At 42.2% G+C, this 25,242-nt stretch overlaps 2 protein-coding genes across 4 annotated transcripts; one reads left to right on the top strand and one right to left on the bottom strand.

Moving 5' to 3' along the window:
• Positions 1 to 40: 40 nt before the first annotated feature.
• LOC106584399 (chromatin assembly factor 1 subunit A) lies at positions 41 to 19,035 on the bottom strand. 3 transcript variants are annotated; one of them, XM_014169673.3, is made up of 17 exons: positions 18,955 to 19,030; positions 18,722 to 18,815; positions 14,994 to 15,044; positions 12,367 to 12,998; positions 12,182 to 12,238; positions 11,808 to 12,052; positions 11,589 to 11,649; positions 11,403 to 11,474; positions 11,077 to 11,294; positions 9,445 to 9,616; positions 9,152 to 9,232; positions 8,327 to 8,431; positions 7,452 to 7,707; positions 4,911 to 5,049; positions 2,658 to 2,994; positions 2,475 to 2,556; positions 41 to 2,348 (listed from the first exon to the last, which is right to left on the bottom strand). In XM_014169673.3, the coding sequence occupies exons 2-17, from the start codon at positions 18,786 to 18,788 to the stop codon at positions 2,224 to 2,226; spliced, it is 2,700 nt and encodes an 899-aa protein (XP_014025148.2). In that variant the 5' UTR covers positions 18,789 to 18,815; positions 18,955 to 19,030; the 3' UTR covers positions 41 to 2,223. The 3 variants fall into 3 exon arrangements, with proteins under 3 accessions (XP_014025148.2, XP_014025149.2, XP_014025147.2); XM_014169674.3 differs by having other exon boundaries at positions 18,978 to 18,996; XM_014169672.3 differs by having other exon boundaries at positions 18,722 to 19,035.
• A 1,327-nt stretch (positions 19,036 to 20,362) lies between these two features.
• On the top strand, positions 20,363 to 24,851 carry LOC106584398 (secretory carrier-associated membrane protein 4). Its single transcript, XM_014169669.3, has 7 exons — positions 20,363 to 20,476; positions 21,035 to 21,064; positions 21,406 to 21,534; positions 22,557 to 22,713; positions 22,812 to 22,913; positions 23,181 to 23,298; positions 23,456 to 24,851. Exons 2-7 carry the CDS (start codon positions 21,058 to 21,060, stop codon positions 23,636 to 23,638), a joined length of 696 nt encoding a protein of 231 aa, XP_014025144.1. The 5' UTR covers positions 20,363 to 20,476; positions 21,035 to 21,057; the 3' UTR covers positions 23,639 to 24,851.
• Positions 24,852 to 25,242: the final 391 nt, after the last annotated feature.

Here is a 25,242-nt window from a genome sequence, read left to right as displayed (position 1 = left end):
ATGTGTTTTGCTTTTTATCTTTCGCCAATATATGCACATGTTAATGTTTAAATATTGCTTTATTTAAAGACAAAGTGTGACACCTTTAATCATACCTGAAAACTGGGACAGGAAAGCATTCTGAATGTCTCTGCAGTTTGCCTTTCATTTTTCAGTGGCGACGTTTTTAATAATGGCTGACCATTTACTATTCCACCTCTAAACCATTATTAAGAACACAAAATAGGCACTGTTTAGCAGCCTGAAAAACAGCACCTGCCATATTGAAACCCATTAACAAACCATACAAGGATGAGTGGTGGGATGTTGATAAAGGTATCCAGATAAGGCGGGGGGAACAAGGAATATAAAAGTGCAGTACATTTAATTCAACCAGGTCAAGTAATTTAAAAAAAACAAATGCATTATATATATATACAGTCAAGTTTGGGCACACTCATTCCACGGTTTTTATTTTTACTACATTGTACTATGAAATAACACATGGAATCATGTGTTAAACAAATCAAAATATTTGATATTCTTCAAAGAAGCCACCCTGTGCCTTGACAGCTTTGCATTCTCTCAACCAGCTTCATGAGGTAGTCACCTGGAATGCATTTCAATTAACAGGTGTGTGGAACTTCTTTCCTTAATGCGTTTGAGCCAATCAGTTGTTGTGACAAGGTAGGGGTGGTATACAGAAGATAGCCTTATTTAGTGAAATACCAAGTCCATATTATGGCAAGAACAGCTCAAATAAGCAAAGAGAAACAACAGTCCATCATTACTTTAAGACATGAAGGTCAATCTGGAAAATTAAGAACTTTGAAAGTCTCTTCAAGTGCAGTCACAAAAACCATCAAGTGCTATGAATAAACTGGCTCTCATAAGAACCACCACAGGAATGGAAGACCCAGAGTTACCTCTGCTGCAGAGGACGAGTTACCAAGCCTCAGAAATTGCAGCCCAAATAAATGCTTCACACAGTTCAAGTAACAGACATCTCAACATCAACTGTTCAGAGTCTGCGTCAATCAGGCCTTCATGGTTGAGTTGCTGCAAATAAATCACAACTAAAAAACACCAATAAGAGACTTGCTTGGGCCAAGAAACACGAGCAATGGACATTAGAACGGTGGAAATCAGTCCTTTGGTCTGATCAGTCCAAATGTGAGATTTTTGGTTCCAACCAACATCTTTTTGAGACACAGAGTAGGTGAACGGATGATCGCCGCATGTGTGGTCCCCACCGTGAAGCATGGAGGAGCTGTGATGGTGCTTTGCTGGTGACACTGTCAGTGATTTATTTAGAATTCAAGGAAGACTTAACCAGCATGGCTAACACAGCATTCTGGAGCGATTCACCATCCCATCTGGTTTGCGCTTAGTGGGACTATAATTTGTTTATCAACAGGACAATGACTCAACACACCTCCAGGCTGTGTAAGGGCTATTTGATCAATAAGCAGAGTGATGGAGTGCTGCATCATACGACCTAGCCCCCACAATCAACCGACCTCATTCCACCCATCTCAATTTGGTTGAGTTGGACTGCAAAGTGAAGGAAAAGCAGCCAACAAGTGCTCAGCATATGTGGGAACTCCTTCAAGACTGTTGGAAAAGCATTCCTTATGAAGCTGGTTGATAAAATGCCAAAAGTGTGCAAAGCTGTCATCAAGGCAAAGGGTGGCTACTTTGAAGAATCTCAAATAACATTTTGATTTGTTTAACACTATTGGTTTTCTACATGATTCCATATGTGATATTTCATAGTTTGGATGTCTTAAATATTATTCTACAAATGTATAAAATAGTAAAAATAAAGAAAAACCTTTGAATGAGTAGGTGTCCCCAAACCTTTGACTAGTACTGTATACATGTATAAAAAGGTGGACACATGGGCCAGCACACAGCAACTACTAGAATGGCCACCCAATCTACCGTAGTAGCAGAGTCTTGACTGTCTGAGCCACCTTCCACTCCTCACCAAGAAAAGACATCCATATAAACATGTCTGACACTCCAACTGAACCAAGTAATAAAATGGTTGAGCATTGGACTAAAATATACCATGTCCTAATAAGTTTCTCTGTCAGACACTTTCATTTTTACACGCAGATGTCTGGTACTTAGAGGAGCAGAGTGGGAAGTAATACTGTGTGGGTGGCATGTGTGCCACTACAGAATGTTATCTTAATTGAAGACCTGATTCTATCTGACACTGGGTACACACCCCCAGAGTTAGGGGGCAGTTCTTAGGCGGTGGCCGGGGTGGGAATGGGCCAGAGCAGTCGTATCAGAGGGGGTCACCTCCATTTTTTCTGTGCTCTCATTCTCTGTGGGGGAGGTATCCTTTCTTGTAGATCCTGCAGGGGAAGACATATTTAGTGTCACTGTCAATACCTCTCTTCTTACTTATATCTAGGGAAACCAAATACAACATGTTCATCAGGGCCAAACAATCTGTGAGGAAAGTTATTTTGAGGTCTCACCTTTCTGTGTACGGATTATGACGCAGTCTGCTTCATCCTCATCCTCCTCTGTGTCTGCCTGGAACCCATCCATCTCATGAGCCTGGAACAAAGGAGTGCTCATGAAAATCTGATACACAGCCGTCTTAGCAATAGGATCTGAGCAAAAGGACTTCATATGCATAGTTTATCAGACTGTCCTACCTGCTCAGGGTTGGCAGCCTTCTTCATGAACTTGGTGATGGACATGCTGCCGGCACTCTTCCTCTTGTTGGAGGATGAGGGAGTCTTGTTGGAGGAGGAGGGTGTGGTGGAGGTCTGTTGGGTGGTTGGGGAGTTGCCCTGTGAGCCTGTGGCCGCCGAGGCTTCTTCACGGGACACATGGGCCCCAGAGGTGAGGTAGTTCCACTGGCAGGGCACAGGGAGAGCCTCCTGGCTGAAGCGAACCAGGACCTCTGTATGTATGTACCAGCAGCAGCGTCTGTAGGCCGAGCGCTTCTCATACATGGCATTTCCCTTGATAAGGCGCTTCAGACGGATCCTAGAGCAAAAGGAGACCATCTCAGTTAAGAAAAAAAACTAAGCTTTTGTATAGCCTTTGCAATAAGGCCCGAGGGGGTGTGGTACAATGCATTCGGAAAGTATTCAGACCCCTTGACTTTTTCCACTTTGTTGCGTTACAGCCTTTTTTTTTACGGATTAAATTGTTTTTTCCTCCCTCAATCTACACACAATACCCCATAATGACAAAGCAATAATAGGTTTTTAGGAATGTTTCCAAATTTTATTTATAAAAACCCCAGAAATATCACATTTACGTAAGTATTTAGACCCTTTACGCAGTACTTTGTTGAAGCACCTTTGGCAGCAATAAAAGCCTTTAGTCTTCTTGGGTATTTGGGGAGTTTCTCCCATTCTTCTCTGCAGATCCTCTCAAGCTCTGTCAGGTTGGATGGGGAGCGTCACTGCACAGCTATTTTCAGGTCTCTCCAGAGATGTCCGGGCTCTGGCTGAGCCACTCAAGGACATTCAGAGACTTGTCCCGAAGCCACTCCTGAGTTGTCTTGGCTATGTTCTTAGGGTCGTTGTCCTGTTGGAAGGTGAACCGTCACCCCAGTCTGAGGTCCTGAGCCCTCTGGAGAAGGTTTTCATCAAGGATCTCTCTGTACTTTGCTCTGTTCATCTTTCCCTCAATCCTGACCAGTTACACAGTCCCTGCCACTGAAAAACATCCCCACACCATGATGCTGCCACCACACTTCACCATAGGGATGGTGCCAGGTTTCCTCCAGACGTGAAGCTTGGCATTCAGGCCAAAGAGTTCAAGCTTGGTTTTATCAGACCCGAGAATCTTGTTTCTCATGGTCTGAGTGTCCTTTAAGTGCCTTTTGGCAAACTCCAAGCGGCCTGTCATATGCCTTTTACTGAGGAGTGGCTTCCGTCTGGCCCCTCTACCATAAAGGCCTGATTGGTGGAGTGCTGCAGAGATGTTTTGTCATTCTGGAAGGTTCTCCCATCTCTACAGAGGAACTCTGTGAGAGTGACCATCGGGTTCTTGGTCACCTCCCTGACCCAAGCCCTTCGCCCCTCCCAATTGCTCAGTTTGGCCGGGCGGCCAATCTTGGTGGTTCAAAACGTCTTCCATTTAAGATTGATGGAGGCCACTGTGTTCTTGGCGACCTTCAATGCTGCAGACATTTTTTGGTACCCTTCCCCAAATCTGTGCCTCGATAAAATCCTGTCTCGGAGCTCTACAGACAATTCCTTCGACCTCATGTCTTGGGTTTTGCTCTGACATGCACTGTCAACTGTGGGAGCTTACATAGACAGGTGTGTGCCTTTCCAAATCATGTCCAATCAATTGAATTTACCAGGTGGACTACAATCGTTGTAGAAACATCTCAAGGAGGATCAATGGAAACAGGATGCACCTGAGCTCAATTTCGAGTCTCATAGCAAAGGGTCTGAATACGTTTAAATATTTTTTTATACATTTGTCAAATATTTTTTCGCTTTGTAATGATGAGTTATTGTGTGTAGATTGATGAGAATGTTTTTATTTAATACATTTTAGAGTGAGGCTGTAACATCAAGGCGTCTGAATACTTTCACAATGCACTGTATATGGCCATATACCACAGCTAAGGGCTAATCTGAAGTGCGACGCAACGTGGAGTGCCTGGAGACAGCCCTTAGTCGTGGTAAATAAATTGGCCATATACCACAAACCCCAGAGGTGCCTCATTGCTATTATAAACTGGTTACCAACATAATTAGAGAAGTAAAAAGAAATGTTGTCATTCCGATGGAATACGGTCTGATATACCATGGCTGTTAGCCAAATTCAGCATTCAGGGCTTGAACCACCCAGTTTATAATATGAGTTTAATAGTGACCATATATGATTTACTCATTATGTAAAATAGCAAATGTTTAGTAAATCAGGTTTAAAGTTACCTGGTGGGGATGTCTCCTGAGTTCTTGGGGCTGGAAATAGTAGAGGTCAATTTCTGGCGACAAAACTCCTGGAACTCTGTGATGATCACCTTATTGCTGTTCACATTTCCATGGAGCAGTGGCAGCAACTGGGACAACACTGAAGATATGGTAGGGGAAATGGGAAGGTGTTTGAAAACACATTCTACATCTAGGCCTATTCATGCAAAAGGCTGCATCCAATATGATCATATACTCTCAGGCTGCTACAGAGCAACTCAGGTCAGCCATAAAGACCTGTTGTTCACTGTTCACAATTACTTGTTGGCACAGTAAATACCGAGCGACTCAGACGCAGCATATAAAGCTGGTCTGAAAACGATACAAATCTTTGATTGTCTCTAGTTTAGACTAGAGTCTAGTCTCCCTTGCAGTCTGGACAGCGATCAAGGACTGAAGCACAAGGTGAATTACAGTGGAGTCGGGGGCTTAGCTCCCCCGAATGAGACATGAGCTCTCCAAAAGGCAACAAAAGTCCAACTTTGGGGGGGTTCTCTCTAAATAATGATAGAGTATTACTGACGCATTGTCAATTTATTTACTCTATTGAAGTTGATGTGCTCATCTGAAGCCTGTGTGTTCATGTGTATAAAATTGCGTCGGCTGACGGGGATACCAGTATTCAAAGTTCATTGCAATGGACATTGTAGTCTAGTAAGTTGACCATGTGTTATGGTGTCAATATCTCACACTATTCCTGGAACAGTCCTGTATTTCAAGTTGTATTAGTCACATGCGCAGAATAAAACAGGTGTAGGTAGACCTTACAGTGAAATGCTTACTTACGAGCCCCTAACCAACAGTGCAGTTTCAAAAAAATAGGGATAAGAATAAGAGATAAAAGTAACAAGCCATTAAAGAGCAGCAGCAAAAAATAACAATATATACAGGAGGGGGTGCCGGTACAGAGTCAATGTGTGGGAGCACCGGCCAGTTGAGGTAGTATGTACATGTAGAGTTATCAAAGTGACCATGTATAGATGACAACAGAGAGTGGCAGTGGTGTGAAGAGGGGAGGGCAATGCAAATAGTCTGGGTAGCCATTTGACTAGATGTTCAGGAGTCTTATGGCTTGGGGGTAGAAGCTGTTTAGAAGCCTCTTGGACCTAGACTTGGCGCTCCGGTACCGCTTGCCGTGCGGTAGCAGAGAGAACAGTCTATGACTATGGTGGCTGGAGTCTGATAATTTTAACGGCTTCCCGCCTTCCTCTGACATCGCCTGGTATTTCAGCCCCTTTTCAGGTTTACCGACCCACTTACAAAAAAAATTACATTTGTACCGTATTTCAGACATCACATTCATTTGATGAGAATTGACATTCATTGCATTCCCATGTGTCTTTTTTGCAGTCATTATGATAAGATCTGGTGAGGTTAAACACTACAACTGTTGAAAGATCTGATATTCTGCACAATGCAACTGAAAAAAGACAAGATGTAGGCCTGTGTCATATCGTCAACCAATCACCAATTTGGTTAAATTCTGCACGGCACAATTCCAGCTAAATTTTGTCTGAAAGGACAGTCAATTGTTCACAACAGAGAGCTACAAATTTAAGTAAATAGACGAAATATTAGACACAAATATATACAGTAATTCAGCAAACCTGTGTAGCTCTCCATGCTCATGTTTTAGGCCTAAGTAATTGCATACAGACAGAGCTCAATCATTAAGCACATTTTCTGCTACTTCACTCAATCAAGTTTTGAAAGTCTCCCTTCGTAACCGTTTACATTTTCCTGATGATAAACAGGTATGTTTTCTTGGCGAAACATAACCTGATTTTATTAAAAACAACCACATTGGCATATGTGGTCTCCCTTTTCTTCAACGCCACGCATGAGGCGAAATAGTTGGTGTGTTTGATTTAGCTCGCTCTCGATGCAGCATGAGTACAGATGAATCGCATGTTGGTCTTGGGTGTTAAGTCCATCTCCACAATCAAAACACAGACTTTTGTGTAAATATAAGTGCATGCTTGCTAAAGTCAGTAAAGGCACAGGTCATTACAGTTTGGCCACTCAGAGCTACTCAAGGAAAATCAGCCAACAGTGACACTATTCAAACAACACATGGCTCAACCAAATTACTCATTTACATTATTCTGTAAGAACTCAGATAAGCATCGCAAAGACAAACACAGTCACAAGTTTCCCATCCAAACCAAGAACTACATTTCATCCCGCTTCAGTCAGTCAATGACTCAGATGATCACTACCACTTAGCGGTGGCAAGACTAAGGCTGAGGTCGAAAGGGGTCCTCATGAATATTGGAGGGAGCCTAGCGTTTAAGAGCGTTGGACCAGTAACCTAAAGTTTGCTGGTACGAATCCCTGTGCCAACTAGGCAAAAAATCTACCAATGTGCCCAAATATCTACCAATGTGCCCTTGAGCAAGGCACTTAAACCTAAGTGCTCCTGTAAGTCTCTCTAAATGACAACACACACAATGAACTCTGTATATCTGCATGATGTTACCCCAGACATAAGAATGTACTCACGCTGCTCATCTTCTTGTAGTTTCTGTTGTAGTTTCTGTGCGTAGTCCTCTGGGGTGATGGGCTCCGGCTTGGGCAGGGGTTCTACCAGACACACAGCGAATTGCTGGAATAGCTCCAGAGGAGGACCCTCCCCCTCCCATACACAGCCTCTCACTACCGCCTCCAGCACCTTCACCTTCTTCTTGGCCATCAGCTCATCCCACTCCCGGGCCTTCAGCTTCTGATGAACCTTCTGCTTCTCTGGGTCGCCACCCTCCTGGAATCACGTCACAGAGACAGGAGCAATTAAGGTGAGTGCTCAACATACACCGTTCAACTGACGACCGCAGTCAGCCTGCAGCATTCGACCCAAGGAGTCACTATTTTTATTTTACCTTTATTTAACTAGGCAAGTCAGTTAAGAACAAATTGTTATTTTCAATGATGGCCTAGGAACAGTGGGTTAACTGCCTTGTTCGGGGGCAGAACGACAGATTTGTACCTTGTCAGCTCGGGGATTTGATCTTGCAACCTTTCAGTTACTAGTCCAACGATCTAACCACTAGGCTACGCTGACCCCCCACTAGAGCGCGATGAGCCAAGTAAAGCCCCACCGGCCAAACCCTCCCCTAACCTGGACGACACTGGGCCAATTGTGCGCCACCCTAAGGGACTTCTGATCACGGCTGGTTGTGACACAGTACGGGATCGAACCTGGGTCTATAGTGACGCCCCCAACACTGATGCAGAGCCTTTGACCGGGCCACTCGGGAGGCCCACTGTAAAGCACTAAGTACTTACATTATATCCATTATTAGTCATACCAGACCACCGGAAAAGAACAGTAAAGAAAATGAATGAGGCATGCATACAGATTGTAGGGCAATTTAACCTACCTCTTCCTCCTCCAATGCCCCCTCCCCATCTGATAGGTAACCATGGGGTACAAAGAAACCATCCTCATCATCGTCGTCATTTTCACCTCCCTCATCATTATCCTCCTGCAAAAACAAAAGAGTCTGTTTAGTCAGGGATAGGCAACATTGATTGGGGTGGGGGCCACAAAAAAAGGGGCCGCAGTGGGTCTGCGTACCCACAAACATCCCCCCAACCTTGTGAGCAAAATATTTTAACGGCCCACCTAGTGACAGCCAAGATTTTTTCCCCCTAGGTTTATCATCTCCTGAAATTCTACACATTTTGCCATGGGGTGGAAAAAAGACTTTGCAATTTTATAACTCATTTCATGCAATTCTACTCATTTTGCAATGGGGTGGACAGACAAATTAGCAGTTTTACAGCCTGTAATTCTACACATTTTGCCATAGAGTGGAGGCAATTGTTAGCATTTTTTTTACATGACAACTGATGAACAATGGGCCCAACCCCGGTCCGTAATTCGACCATGCTTACTACACACGTTTAGATAGCTGGCCACAACTTAACAATAAATGTAAAAAATTGCTGACATGTGCTAATTAAGTGACTGCTGACACAACCAAATTTAGAAATTGCACCAAGTGTAATCTATTATTCTAACTTTCAACAGTAAGTTGAGACCCTGACAGAGTCCCCCCCCCCCCCCAAAAAAAGTTGCCCCTCCCTTTAGATCCTCACAACCAGCAGTAATGATTCAGCTGCAACAATGAGCAAATCTTGATATCAAACAGAACAGCAGAGCATCAAAAGCTGTGACAGAAGAGTATTGAAGAGAGACCTACCCCTTCACTGTGTGACAGGGACTCTCCTGGCTCCTCCTCCTCCCACTCCTCATCACTGTCTACTTCATAATCCAACAGGTCCTAGCGAGAACACAGAAACTTTAGTCATACATAGAAAACCCGTCAAACATGGAAGTCACAGTGCAACTGATATCACCCCAGAACACATTCTTCACTCATGGCACCACTTGACAAATTGGATATGGCAGGGTTAGTGAGAGCAATATGTCAGAAACTAAGACGTAAAGTGAAAAGCTTGAAGGATCATGGTCAGAGAATGAGGGAAGTCTTACCTTGTCCTGTCTGAGAGGGTAACGTGGGGAGATGTGGGGGCTTTTTTTACTCCACGTGCCCCAGTAGGCAGGCCGGTAGTTCTCACGGAACTGAAGGAGCTTCATGCGGCCGTAGTGCTGCCGGTCAGGCACACCGTCCGGTTTAGGCCCCTTAACTATCACTATACACTCCCTATGCAGAGAACAGAGGGGCCAAAGACTATAGGAGTGTACATACACTGAACAAAAATATAAAATCGCAACATGCAACGATTTCAAAGACTATACGGAGTTAGTCCATATAAGAAAATCAGTCAATTGGAAAATTCATTAGGCCCTAATCTATGGATTTCACATTACTGACAATACAGATATGAATCTGTTGGTCACATACCTTAGAAAGGTAGGGGCGTGGATCAGAAAACCTGTCAGCATCTGGTGTAACCACCATTTGCCTCATTCAGCGCAACACATCTCCTTTGCAAAAAGTTGATCAGACTGATAGTGGCCTGTGAAATGTTGTCCCATTCCTCTTCAATGGCTGTGCGAAGTTGCTGAATATTGTCGGGAACTGGAACACGCTGTCGTACATCTCGATCCAGAGCATCCCAAACATTCTCAATGGGTGACATGTCTGGTGAGTATGCAGGTCATGGAAGAACTGGGCCATTTTCAGCTTCCAGGAATTGTGTACAGATCCTTGCGACATGGGGCCGTGCATTATCATGTTGAAACATGAGGTGATGGCAGCGGATGAATGGCACGACAATGGGCCTCAGGATCTAGTCACGGTATCTGTGCATTCAAATTGCCATCAATAAAATGCAATTGTGTTTGTTGTCCGTAGCTAATGCCTTCCCATATAACCGCATCATGGTGCATTCTGTTCACAACGTTGACATCAGCAAACACCTCGCCCACATGACGCCATACACGCTGCCTGTCATCTGCCCTGTACGGTTGAAACCAGGATTAATCCGTGAAGAGCACACTTTTCCAGAGTCACAGAAGGCGAACATTTGTCCACTGAAGTCGGTTACGACGCCGAACTGCAGTCAGGTCAAGACCATGGTGCACGCTGATGAGCATTCCTGAGACGGTTTATGACAGTTTGTGCAGAAATTCCTTGGATGTGCAAATCCAGTTTCATCAGCTGTCCGGGTGGCTGGTCATTTGTCCACTGAAGTCGGTTACGACGCCGAACTACAGGTGACTCCCCCAAAACATCGGTGGCATTGTATTGTGTGACAAAACTGCACCCTTTAGAGTGGCCTTTTATTGTCCCCAGCACAAGGTGCACCTGTGTAATGATCATGCTGTTTAATCAGCTTCTTGATATGCCACACCCTTCATGTGAATGGATTATTTGATATTGCTCACTAACAGGGAGGTAAACACATTTGTGCACAAAATGAGAGAAATAAGGTTTTTGTGCTTATGTAACATTTCTGGGATCTTTTTTTCAGCTCATGAAACCAACACTTTAAATGTTGCATTTGTGTATTTTTTTCAATGTAGAAACAGCCTCTTTACTGTAGGAATCGCAGATTCTTTGTAGTTTCACAAAATGTCAAGAGTTCAGTAATTCAAATCACCTATTGTTGCCATCATGGCCACGCAACAATTGTGATTTTTAGGGTGTGATGGTCTCACCTCATAGAGTCTGTGCTTCTGGGCTTGGTTGGGCCTGATCGGCGGGGCTCATTTCTGGTCCAGTCCCTCAGGCCGTGCAGGCTTCCATCAGGTTTAGCCAGGTACCGGTCCAGTTCATCCAGGACTGCCTCCTCACACTGGACCCGGGTCAGCGGCGCCAGACCCATGTGCTCCTTTATCTCAAATGGAGCAAACTTTCCACAGGCAGACACAAGGGTCTGAGGTGGGAGGGACAGAAGGAAGGAAAGTTACAGATTAAATTAGCATGCCACTATTTTATGATTAAGATTTTGTTTTCTTTTTCAATCCAGTCAGAGTTATCTTACCTTTGTGGCCTGCTGAGGAGTCTTCGGTTTCTGTAGGAAACGTGTTATCTCTGCTTTCTCTGCTTTGAGCCTCTGAATAGAACATTTTCAGATGTATTATCAGGTCTGTTACAATGACATGGCAATTGTCAACCGTCAAATATTATATTTCAGTTTAAAGAATAGAAACATCCCCTATCAACTCACATCCTTCTCTTCTTTCAACCGTTTCTCCTCCTCTTTCTTTCTCTTGTCTTCAAGTTTTGCCCTGGGGGAAATTATATCACGTTTAATTCAATTGCAAGGATTACATTTGCTTTAATAATAAAAAAAATTCAATCAAATGTTTCCAGTCAAGTCAATATAAAAGTAACAAGACATTTCAGATCTGTAGCTCTAGGTGGTTTTCGATCAAGCAACACTCACTCTTGCTTCGATTTGCGATGCTCCTCTTTCGCTCTTAATTTCTCTGCTTTTTCCTTTTCCTCTTTTTCTTTTCTCTCTCTTTTTTCACGCTCTTCTTTCTCCCTTTTCTCCTTTCTTTCCCTCTCTCTCTCCTCTTTCAGTTTGCGAGCCTCCTCTTTTTTCTTCTCTTTAACAGCTTTAGCCTCCTCCCGCTGCCGCTCTCTCTCTTGGCGCTGGTGTAGCCTTTCCTCTTGCTCCTGCAAACTCTATGAAGAGAGGAAATAAATTCAGTTTCAGATAAGTATTTAGATGTAGATATTTAAATAGTAATTGGGATGCAAAATTATGCCACTTAGCAGTGAAATACAGAAGTGATCTATCACAGCTCATTATACCTTTATAGAGCGTCTTTTCACTGTTTTCTGCTCTATTTTAGGGGTGGAATGTGGCTCCTGGAAAGAGAGAAGGTAACATAGATCACATATTAATTTAAAAGCTTCCTGCTGTGTACATTTACACAAAGATTCCTGATGACAGACATTGAATGTTTATTGAATCTGATTTGCGAGTCAGTACTCACCGCGACAGTAGGATTGTTCTCCGTCTTGGCAGCCTCTGGGGAGCTCTCGGCCGCTGACAGAGAGCTGGTGGATGAAGGAGACAGCATGGACCCATTCCCATGACTGGACATATCAGGGTTGACAGACTCTTCCTCTTCTTCTTCCTCTATGTCAGATCCCTGTGTTGTATCTAGCTGTGAGATTGATGCAGTGTCCTCCCCTTCCTGCTCCTCCTCCCCATCCTGTTCATCCCCCACCTTGCAGTCTAAGGGCCCTGTTTTGGCAGTGTGATCTGTTTTGGTGGCCGTTACAGCACTCAGGGTTTTGCTCTGGTGGTTGTTTTTGGTGGGAGGACACGAGGCAGAAATGGGTGTCACAGGTTGCTGCTTTAGAGGGTCAGTTGAATTGAAGTCCTCAGTGAGAACAACAACTATTATTTTGTCTGGGGAAGTTTGGCTGCTGTGACTCATGAATCCATCCAGGGGTCCGCGGCCGTTAACCAGTGCTGGTCCGTGACGCATGGGTAGCGGGGAACTTTCAGATTCATTCTCCCCATCTGAGAGCCCAGGCTCTGGGCAGGGTAGGGCACGAGTTATTTTGGGTTCACTGGTCTCTTTTGGCTCTGGGTTCAGACGCTTAAATGGAAGGCGAGCTGAGGAGAAAATACCCTTTATTATCAATGATTTTCAAGTTGGACTAAATCCAATTTATTTTTTAAAGTATTTGGGAAAACAATGAAAGCAAAGACACTAAATTAAAGAATTTGATTAATTGTAATATAATTTACTAAATTAGAATCTCAATTATGTTTGTTATAGTTTGATAGCACTTTGTATCATCATTCTCCTTTAGCAAAATAAAAGCACCTAATTGTTTATTTTACCAGGTTAGTCTCATTGAGATTAAAAATCTATTATACAAGAGAGACCTGGCCAAAATATCAGCACACAACATTTCAGCCACAATTACAACTTAAAACAAAGTACTACAGTTTAAAAACATACATTTACGAGATTTGGCATCACCTTTGACCTTTTTAAACATGTTGGCTGGAGTTTTACTGTTACAGTGGGGGAAAAAAGTATTTGATCCCCTGCTGATTTTGTACGTTTGCCCACTTACAAAGAAATGATCAGTCTATAATTTTAATAGTAGGTTTATTTGAACAGTGAGAGACAGAATAACAACAACAAAAAATCCTGAAAAACTCACGTCAAAAATGTTATAAAATGATTAGCATTTTAATGAGGGAAATAAGTATTTGACCCCTCTGCAAAACATGACTTTGTAGGAAAAACCCTTGTTGGCAATCACAAAGGTCAGACATTTCTTGTAGTTAGCCACCAGGTTTGCACACATCTCAGGAGGGATTTTTTCCCACTCCTCTTTGCAGATCTTCTCCAAGTCATTAAGGTTTCGAGGCTGATGTTCGGCAACTCGAACCTTCAGCTCCCTCCACAGATTTTCTATGGGATTAAGGTCTGGAGACTGGCTAGGCCACTCCAGGACCATAATGTGCTTCTCTTGAGCCACTCCTTTGTTGCCTTGGCCGTGTGTTTTGGGTCATTGTGATGCTGGAATACCCATCCACGACCCATTTTCAATGCCCTGGCTGAGGGAAGGAGGTTCTCACCCAAGATTTGACGGTACATGGCCCCGTCCATCGTCCCTTTGATGCGGTGAAGTTGTCCTGTCCCCTTAGCAGAAAAACACCCCCAAAGCATAATGTTTCCACCTCCATGTTTGACGGTGGAGATGGTGTTCTTGGGGTCATATGCAGCATTCCTCCTCCTCCAAACACGGCGAGTTGAGTTGATGTCGAAGAGCCCCATTTTGGTCTCATCTGACCACAACACTTTCACCAGTTGTCCTCTGAATCATTCAGATGTTCATTGGCAAACTTCAGACGGGCATGTATATGTATTCTTGAACAGGGGGACCTTGCGGGCGCTGCAGGATTTCAGTCCTTCACGGCGTAGTGTGTTACCAATTGTTTTCTTGGTGACTATGGTCCCAGCTGCCTTGAGATCATTGACAAGATCCTCCCGTGTAGTTCTGGGCTGATTCCTCACCGTTCTCATGATCATTGCAACTCCTCGAGGTGAGATCTTGCATGGAGCCCCAGGCCGAGGGATATTGACAGTTCTTTTGTGTTTCTTCCATTTGCGAATAATCGCACCAAATGTTGTCACCTTCTCACCAAGCTGCTTGCCGATGGTCTTGTAGCCCATTCCAGCCTTGTGTAGGTCTACAATCTTGTCCCTGACATCCTTGGAGAGCTCTCTGGTCTTGGCCATGGTGGAGAGTTTGGAATCTGATTGATTGATTGCTTCTGTGAACAGGTGTCTTTTTTACAGGTAACAAGCTGCGGTTAGGAGCACTCCTATAACATTTTTGACATGCGTTTTTCTGGATATTTTTGTTGTTATTCTGTCTCGCACTGTTCAAATAAACCTACCATTAAAATTATAGACCGATCCTTTCTTTGTCAGTGGGCAAACGTACAAAATCAGCAGGGGATCAAATACTTTCCCCCCCACTGTATCTATTGCCAGGTAAAGGGAAGTTGTGACATCGGTCGAGCAGATATCTGGCAAATAGTATATGGCGGTAATATGCATTCAAAACACCTGAGAGGTTCACTTACCCTGAACAAGCTTCTTATTGGTATTGCTGGGTTTGACTTTGCCATCCATACCTGTAACCAAAACAATGTGAGGGAGATAAGATGACAACAATACCACAACCAATCCTTCAGTCATCAAACAGACTGTATTTCAATACAGAAATATTTCCAGTTGCAAACAAGTTGCGTCACTTTAATTGCTGCATAACTCTGTCACTGGAACAAAGAATGATGTGCAGTACCTTCATATCTTCAAACCACAAAAACAGTCACAACACTGTATGACTTAAATACTAACTGCTTTATCCCCCCACTCAATTGTATTCATGCTATAGGCTTGTCCTTAGTTTAACAAATGCATCCATGTTATTTAAGGAATGTAATATTAAATCCATGTCAGTCAATTAGGAAACGGGTAAGTTAGACTTGCCACTTACTTATCAAGTGACTACCACTGCAATTCAAATATAATGTTAAATCAAATGTGACTCGTTTCAGGAAACTAGGCGTATGTCGCAAGTCACGACTTCACAGGAAAGGCATTTGAATGTTTATTGAATTTTTTTATTATCAAAATGCGTTTTTTGGGCAGAAATGCCTTCTGGAAGATTTGAACTTTCACGTGCCTTAATAACAAACCTGTATGCCATCTGTAAATACGAATAAAGTTGTTAAATTACGAGCCTAGTTGGTTTAGCCACATAAAAAGACAAGAACCTTCCCGGTAGCCATGATTGGCTGAGATAATGAATGGGCCGGACATGCCGAGAGAGTTTCGGATTGGTCTGCCGTGTAGCATCTTCTGTCTATAAAATGAGCTGCTCATTATGTGTAGATAATCCTTTCTACTGCAGTTTTTTTCTCCAAAAGAAATAACATTAGCGACGGAGAACTGCAAATGTGCTGCTAATGCACTCAATAACATTGCTGCCCTGAATTTATCAGGCGATATCGACAAAGGGCAGTGGAAAAAAGTTGTGATGGACTACTTTCAGGATGACGGTCGTACCATGCTGACTCTGACTGAAAATGAATCAGACGATTAGGAAATCCCTGATTTAGGTAAAAACATTTTCATCAAAGACATTGTAGAGTCTTCTGATGACAGTGATGGGGAAGAAACGGCGATCAACAGTGTTGTCACGGAAGAAGTTGAACGAGTTTTGAAATCAGTGTAATGTTTGGTAGAAGCAGAGTATGATAAAGAGATTGATATAATTCTGGCATTTGTCTGCAAATGCAGAGGGAGTCGTTAAGAGAACACAGAAGGCTGTTGTATAAAACACCTGTCTTTGGATTACATCTTCAAACTAAGGGCAACCATTGCATCTGTGACAGAGGAGAAATATCTGATGATTCTTATGGCATTGCAGTGCGAACCAGAGTGACTTGACAACGGGCCAAGCAAGCAAGCTGTACAAACAAAACGGAAACGACACAGGACGTCTTATTTAATGAAAGGGGTTGCAGTCTCCCATGAAGCATTCATCGATGTATACGGGTAAGAGTCTAGCTACAATTTCAGATACTATACGTTTCAAATTTTGTCAGAAAGTTGTTTTCATTGGAAGTTAAAGCTTACTTAGCTGGCTAACTGAAGTTAAGTGGCTGGCTCGCTAGCTAACATTAGCGTTAAGTGTATGATCTGTGTAGTAATATCTCAGAAAGCAATTTGCATTGCTAGTTATAGCCTAATGTTAGATAGGTTAAATAATAGCTAGTTAGCTAATTGGTTAAGTTTAGCTAGCTATGACAATCAGTTTGTTTGTATTGCTAGTACTCAATGGATTGGGATGTCAAAACAAGTACTCTACATGGCTAAACAAAAGACATCAAGGTAAAGCGTACTGTTAGCTAGCTAGCTGACGTTAGATGGCTGGCTCGATAGCTAACATTGCGCGTATGACCTGCGTAGTAATATCTCAGCAAGTTAGTTATAGCCTAATGTTAGTGAGTTCCCAGTCTTCAGCACTATCTGCAGTGCCTCTATGGACATTCACATGACTCTCTCCTTACACACACGCCATACATTGCTGCTACAATCATTTTTTTTTTTTTATCCTACTGCTCAGCCTCTTTACCGCTGATTGTATGCATATAACTACCTCATCTATCACCAGTATCACCGATAATGTTATGATATTGTTTTTGTACATACCGTATATTATTTTGTTCTTTCTCTACTGGCATTGACACTTTTTTCCCCTTTATATTGACACAATCTATTTTTGATATTGCTACTATGCAAGTAATCATTACGCTGTACTGTTTACACCGTCTGTCGTGTCTGGGTAAGCATCATCTAATTTTTTTAAATATTTTTATCTGGACACTTTCTGTTTACCTGGATTTTTTCCTTACTGTAGACTACTACTTTTTACCACACTACATGGCCTTTAGCACATGACCTCAAATGTGAATCCTTAAAAAGATGGGTGGGGCTAAGGGTGTGAATAATGCTGAATTGTACACAAAAGAGCTCTCCAGTAGGTTTACCAAAACATTTAAGGAACATTTTCTCAAAAGTTGGGGTTTATCAACTTTCAAAGCAGAATTACTTTCCCATTGTTTCTCATATGCAGTGTATGATATACAATTTTGTAGCTCTGAGTCGCTACTTTTATCCAATGTAAAAAACTGAATTTCAATTTGCTACATAATAGCGAATCAAGTCGGTGGTTCACAAATAAAAAAACCTAGGAGACGGCACAAGTCATCGGGCTAAGTATAGCGAGGTGTTTGCTTTTCTCTCCCGCCATTCGGTGAATATAAGCCAAGTGTAAAAGCCCGGCTGTGGCTACACTCACAGCTCTAACGGTGGTGAGAACAGGGTTAGCCACAAAGTAAAATAAACAAATTCCGTTCGTTAAAGTAACCCCAAACAAGCTTATTGTTGGCATTGCTAGGGTTGATTGTTTTGGTTACAGGTATGGGTGGCAAAGTGAGGGAGATAAGATGACAACAACCCCACAACCATCCCCCCTCATAGCTAACGTTAGATGGACTTTGTCTTACAATGCACTTTGACTTTATCAGTAAATGCAGAAGTACAATGCCATTGACCATTAAATGAACCATTGTCAATGGTTCTAGCTGTCGAGCGGGCAGTGTTGTAACTCAATGTCTAATTGAAATTATATTTTCCGAATAACGTTAACTGTTATCAACAAGCTGGTGAGAAAAACTACCAATACACTGTTCAATCATTTCGGTGCACATTTGCTTGCTTGCTAACGTTAGTTAGCTGAAGGCCATGGGGTGTCTAGCAAGCAGCAGGCTGGCAAGGTTGACACCAACTCTAACTAGATTAGCTAGCTAAGTTAGCTGGCTGAGGAATAGTTAACTATAAAGATTAACGTTAGCTAACTAAGTTACAGTAACGTTAGATTCATTTCAGAAAATATTGGTCATATAGTTAGCTATAGAAGCTAGGTGAAGTTCAAGCTAACATAAACCCACATTTTACACTTCACTACTTACTTGGAAATGTTATGAGGGGTTGGCTAATAAAAACGTTAATTCGTTAACGTTAGCTATCTACTATAACAGTTAGTGTACTGTACAGTAACTAACTTAGTAATTAACCTTACTGACGTTTTAGCTAGTTATAGTAGCTAGCTAAAGTATTAAGGCAGAAGTTTGTGTTGACTATGTGGCCATAGGCAAACTGAAAGGTAAATAATAATTTAAAAGTATATAACTAAATTCCAAAAACATTTGAAAGTTTAAAATATAAATATCGTCGCTACCTCTCCTCCGTGGAGTGGATGCTAAATGCCCGTCCACGGATGGATCTTCCGTCGCCAGCATCACCATCCGAGACTTCCCCTCACTTTCGATATCCTTGAGTGGAAAACAGTGGCAATATAACAAAACCATATGATGTCGCAATATTGACAGGTCTTCCAGAGTAACACTGTTATTCTGCAAAATATACTTTACAGTTGACAGGGTTTTACTATTTTTAAGACTAAGTAGCTACATGTTATTCCTTCCGCATCTCACACACGCTCCCTTTGGATCTCCTTGCTGCCTCGCGCCCGTCGTCAGTCAGATTTGGCGGGAGTATGTCGCTCTCCTCAGAATCCTTTGCTGATTGGCCAGAACTCTTCTTCGTCGGTGGGGTTTTACGGCGATTTGGATCCAATATTTTTGGAGCATTGTCGCCACCAACTGTATGGGGTGACAAAAGGAAACTCCATACTATTAAGTAGAGTTAACTAAAACAAAACAAAACCAAAATAACATCACAAAAACGAACTCCCACTCCTTCAAAGTTCAATAACTCCCTCCCACCAATTTGTCGTAAACAACATTAGCATGAGTAACAATAGTGGAATCTGTTTGATTTTGTTTGGAGGAATAAATCACATTATTTAAAAAGGAGTGTATTATGTAATACTCAAGATCAGGGAGGTAGCTGCCAATTACTTCACACTGGAAGAAGTTAAGCTACACTAAAGCGACCCTTAAGAAACATGTAGTTTACATAACTAAATATACTTTGAAAAAGTAGTTCACTACATCCAAACTACTTTTTGTGAAAAATGATCATACCTAAATCTGAAATGTCATAGACTACAAATTGCGAGAACAGATCACTCTGAGCTGTGTAATTAGCTTATTAAACACTATAACTATGTTTCAAGTGAGAATTAGGCAGGTCTGATGCCGAAAAAGACAGGAAATTCTAGCCAACGTTAACCATATTTTATATTATTTTAGCAAAAATAAGTAGTGTGTAGTTCCAGTTGTTAGCTACACCACTACATAGCAAAAAAGTTATTAACTACTGAAAACACTACCAATATTTGAATTAAGTTCAACTACCACCAAGCTAAAGCAAAATGAAATTAACTTACTAGCTGAACTACATGTAGTTCACTACTTTTCAGTGACACCCACAGAACACAATTTTCAAATGTTTACACATCTATTATCTTCTTAGGTCTTATTGTGGGACTGACTTTGGAAAATCACCACCCCAATCAGTAAATTGTGTGTATTGGACATTCATATTGCACTCTACAGCCTGACCTATGGATTGTCCACCCATGAAATGGAGTGTCAGCCTACTCAGTGACAGCCACAGAACATAACTATGTGGAGTTTAAACAAATATTAACGTCTTAGCTCTTATTACAGAACTTTGCCTGTGTGATATCACCGTTAGAGTCAGCATATTGTGCGCATTGAAGATAATATTGCACTGTACAGCCTGGCAAGATAATTAAATGTAATAAAATAGCTGTTCTCTTGTGCAGGACAAGAATCATCCCTCTCTGTAGCATAGATGGCGCTGGCATTGTAGTCACACGTCTCCTGTCTACGCCCTCTACCGTTTACGGGATCTGTAGTTTAACAATCGAAAAATTGTATTCCAATTTGCCTTTCTGCGGCCTTTGTAGAACTACTACTCCCTCAATGCATTGCTGTGGCTTCCACGGGACTTGCGTCTTAGTTGACGACGCATCCCCAACCGAGCTGGAGTAAGCGGTTTTCAGGTAGGTGCTAGAAAAACATTGAATTACAAGAAACTACGTTAATATATTTATTTATTTAACATTGAATCGGCTAACAACTATATCCCTGTATCAACTCATCAGCTGACCTTTTTGTGACAATTCGCTAACAAACCCTCATCAAAGATTTGTATAACTATCTGTCCCATCACTGTACTAGCCGTTAACTAGATAGCTACCCCTATTAGCTAACATTACTGTAGTCAGGCATTTTATTTCACGTGGGATCCAATTTTTTCCGAAAAACATAGCTAGCTTTCTTCTGTTTTACAAAGTGGTTAATTAAGGGTAGGCTTATCTTTTAAACTGGGGTTATCTCATATAGTCATTGGTTTATCACGAGTTTACTAGAAAATGATCTACCTCCTAGCATTCCCAGATCTCATTTATTGCATGTCAATTTTGTCATTATCCCGATATGATAATTTTGTTGTTGTTGATTAGATGTGAATCATACTGCAAGTTCCCATATAAATATTGTTACTTTCTCTTTGAATGTTTGAGATGTAAAGTATGCCAATTATTTGTGTTATGTTGCAGGAAAGGACACACAGGATTTCATAATGACAGGTTTGTATCTAAATATTTTACAATTGAAGTCTAAGTAAACAATTCAATTATGTTCTTAATGAAACATAGCATGTACCTGCAACAAGTAATGCATGCGCATGAGAGATCATAAGTAACACACAATATTTTTTATTAAATTAGCCATGACATACTCTTGGTTCAATTATTGATTGTAGACATAAGGATCAACTAATAACACTGAACGCTTTCACTATTGTGCATTACCATTTTGTTATATGTTCCTAAAAATCCTAAAATGTGACCGTATTCAATTTTTTTTGTGTAATTTCTGCACTGACATCCCGTTCTCCCACATGTAATAATCAGTTTCCTGTTTTCAGAGCGGGTCAACAACTTTCCCCCACTGCCTCAGTTCCTGAGAATCAAGCCCTGCTTTTATCAGAATGTGGAGGAGGAGATCCCACCCCCGCACCGACAGCTGGTACGCCGGGTCTACAACCTCTGGATGTGTGAGTTACACCAAAGACATTTGAGTTACATAGTCCTACTGTGGGAACTGGGCAGTAACTTAATTCCATGCTGAGAGAATGGCCGGGTTGGAGAGTATCAAACCCGCAATGTACACTACATGGCCTAAAGTATGTGGATACCTGCTCTTCGAACATCTCATTCCAAAATCATGGGCATTATTATGGAGTTGGTCCCCCCTTTGCTGCTATAACAGCCTCCACTCTTCTGGGAAGGCTTTCCACTAGATGTTGGAATATTGCTGCGGAGACTTGCTTCCATTCAGCCTCAAGGCAATAGGGAGGTCAGGCACTGATGTCGGGCGATTAGGCCTGGCGCAGTCAGCGTTCCAATTCATCCCAAAGTTGTTAGATGGGGTTGAGGTCAGGGCTCTGTGCAGGCCAGTCAAGTTTTCACACCTCTCACATCAAAACTTTTCTGTATGGACCTCACTTGTGCACAGGGGGCATTGTCATGGTGAAACAGGAAAGGGCCTTCCCCAAACTGTTGCCAGAAAGTTGAAAGCACAGAATCGTATGTTGTAGCGTTAAGATTTCGAACCCGAACCATGAAAAACAGCCACAGACCATTATTCCTGACCACCAAACTTTACAGTTGGCACTATGCATTGGGGCAGGTAGCGTTCTCTTGGTGTCCACCAAACCCAGATTCATCCGTCGGACTGCCAGATGGTGAAGTGTGATTCATCACGCCAGAGAACGTATTTACACTTCTCCAGAGTCCAATGGCGACGAGCTTTACACCACTCCAGCCGACGCTTGGCATTGCGCATGGTGATCTTAAGGCTTGTGTGCGGCTGCTCGGCCATGGAAACCCATTTCATGAAGCTCCCACTAAACAGTTATAGTGATAAATTGTGACCGACTGATCTACAAATAATGAGTCGTTATTTATGACGATGGGTGATTTATAGATCGGTCAGTCGGCAGTTGCCATCATTCAGTTTGATCCTCTCGAGTGAGGCCAATTTTACATTTTTCTTCCTGTCTCTCTCATTCTGTAGTGTATTCAGTCACACTGTGTGTGAACGTGGTGTCATGCATAGCTTGGTGGGCAGGAGGGGGAAGTGGAGCCAATTTTGGCCTTTCCCTGCTCTGGCTTGTTCTCTTCAGTCCGTGCAGCTACACCTGCTGGTTTAGACCTCTCTACAAGGCCTTCCGGTAAGGTCTATTGAACAAACATTAAGCCGAACATCCATAATTTCGCACTCCAAATACCTTTTCTTGACTGACTACATATCTCCCTTTCTCTTTCCTAGGGCTGACAGTTCTTTCAACTTCATGGCCTTCTTCTTCATCTTCTTTCTGCAGTGTGTTCTCGCTCTCATTCAGACTGTGGGCATCTCTGGTTGGGGTGCTTGGTGAGTAGAAATATTTAATCAGTCTGGAAGGCACTGTTTATGATTGGCTGCTATCTGAATGGCTTGTCACTTATTTCACCTCAAGAATATAGAAAAATCTTCATAGCTTAGCAATAAAGATCACCTGTAGATTTGTATCAATCACCTACATTTTACTCACTGTACTGTGTCATGCTATGATTGGTGAAAAAATAAAGTTTGTAATTCCGCATTCATGCCATTAACAAATACTAACCCTGCTGCTCCACCACTGAGGAACCTCTAAAGTGGTTGGATCGCGACAGTGCTGTTTTTCAGCTACAACGTGGGTTCTGCTGTAGTCATGCTATTCTCGGCTCTGCTCTTCACTCTAGTGACTGTGTTAATGGGACTGATTCTCATCAGGGTGAGTCCAACAAACACACCTGAAAAATGCACAAGCACATGGAAACACACACACAAATAAGAAAAATACTCAGCCATTTTGACAATACACTCATTGTAGGCAGATAAAGAGAATAAACTAGCATGACTGGTTGGTTTGTCTGCTGTGTTCCCATCAGGTTCACAGGCTGTACCGTGGTGGAGGGGGCAGCTTTGAGCGTGCACAGGAAGAGTGGACCACTGGACTCTGGAAGAGCGCTCCCGTGAGAGAGGCCGGCTTCAATGCTGTCACTGAAACTGGCCCAAGCCTTCCCCAATACCCTGCTGATGTGCCAAGCTACCCCGACAATGGCCCCTGGTGATACCCTAAGTGGACTCTAGATGGAGACGGAGCACTTTCTCCATGGCAGGCAGGCTGGATGAACACTTGTCCAGCACACCATACTAGTACAATCTCACTTTTAACACTATGAAATGCAGAGCTGGAATTTTAGTAAGAATGTTAAGAGAATCAGCTGATTTTATTCAGCAGTACTTTAATAAGATTGATAGAGGCCACTACTATAGATACTGTTTATCTTTTGAGGGAAAAGCATATAATCCTTACATTGTTCAAAAGATTTGATGGATATTCAAAATATGATCCATTCCATTGCACCTGTTTACATTTAGTATGTTCCACAATATGAATCTGATCCTTCAAGTAAAAAGGTATCTTCTAAAATGGTTTATGTACAGTAGCAACAACGAGACTAAGAAAATGGATACATCAAAGGCTTGTGCCTTTTATTTAAAATATGAGACAAAAGAAGCATAGTGATTCCAAAGTTGTCTTTGGATTTATTTTGGCAGCCATATTCAGTGATCAATTCTTTCCAATTCAAGTTAAGACTACTCCATGAAATCAACCTAGCTTTGATGCTACTGGACATGACTGAAGGATCAGGGTTCTCCTCTTGCAGCTGGAGATATGGGAGTTTATATAGTGCACGGTTTTAATTTATTTATCACTGCACCTCAAGTGTTTCTGGTTTATACCTTCTTGATCTGCATTTGCCTCGTTTCTGAAAACTAAACCCGCCTTAATCGTACTTGCATGTAGAAAATGTTTTGCTTGACTGTCGCCTTAAGTACTGCTACATGTTTCAGTGTAACTGAGCCAATGAAACATTTGCCACTGTATTGCTTGAAGACTTCTCCAAGGAATACTGTATCCTTCTCATTCAACCAGAGCCCCCCCCCCCCTCATCCTGTGTGGTGCACTGAGCAATTTTTTTCTTGTTTGCTTTTGGTGGTCAGTGCCCTGTTGTGGCAGCACTCTTAATGCTGCATCACAACTCGTTCCAGACCGGAGCCTTGTTTACAATAGGTCTGGGAGAGCGGCAGCCACTCAAGAGTATACAACTTATATTTATTTCATATTCAAGTGTCCCTTTAGGGTTAACTGCCATGAGGTTTATGCAGATTGTTTTTTTTAGCTTGTCATACTGTAGTTAATATTGAGAATATATTCTTAAATGCATCAAATGTGTTGCTGCAGTGACAAACTTTAAAAATATATTATTTCAGACTTGACTGTGGTGTTATTCATCATTGACAATGTTTTAGTGTTTGCATTTCTTTTCCAATAATATACAGTACAAAACGACATACCCATACTGTATTAACCACTTTCATATTTATTTTACCTTTATTTAACTAGGCAAGTCAGTTAAGAGCTAATTCTTATTTTCAATGATGGCCTAGTGGGTTAACTGCCTTGTTCAGGGGCAGAATGACAGATCTGTACCTTGTCAGCTCGGGGATTTGAACTTGCAACCTTTCGCTTACTAGCCTAACGCTCTAACCACTAGGCTACCCTGCCACCCCGATATGACAATGGCTGGCTGGGACAACACAGCCCACCATATCTGTCCGTCATTGTGAAATAAGTGACATTACATCAGTTGCTAGAGTATCCAACACT

This window comes from Salmo salar, chromosome 23 (genome assembly GCF_965601325.2).
Source record: "Salmo salar chromosome 23, fSalSal1, whole genome shotgun sequence".
Classification (NCBI taxonomy): domain Eukaryota; kingdom Metazoa; phylum Chordata; class Actinopteri; order Salmoniformes; family Salmonidae; genus Salmo; species Salmo salar.
The sequence above is the reverse complement of the archived record's forward strand: the minus strand, read 5'-3'. Positions and strand labels throughout refer to the sequence as shown.

Bases quoted from the DNA above. Each gene is read 5' to 3' on its own strand.
- LOC106584399 (XM_014169672.3), bottom strand. From the start codon at position 18,851: ATGGTTTTGTTATATTGCCACTGTTTTCCACTCAAGGATATCGAAAGT. The intron at 12,239-12,366 runs GTGAGTACTGAC...CTCTCTTTCCAG, and splicing joins AGAACAATCCTACTGTCGCG to GAGCCACATTCCACCCCTAA. The intron at 11,475-11,588 runs GTGAGTTGATAG...TGTTCTATTCAG, and splicing joins GGTTGAAAGAAGAGAAGGAT to AGGCTCAAAGCAGAGAAAGC.
- LOC106584398 (XM_014169669.3), top strand. The intron at 22,914-23,180 runs GTGAGTAGAAAT...GAACCTCTAAAG, and splicing joins ATCTCTGGTTGGGGTGCTTG to TGGTTGGATCGCGACAGTGC. The intron at 23,299-23,455 runs GTGAGTCCAACA...TGTTCCCATCAG, and splicing joins TGGGACTGATTCTCATCAGG to GTTCACAGGCTGTACCGTGG.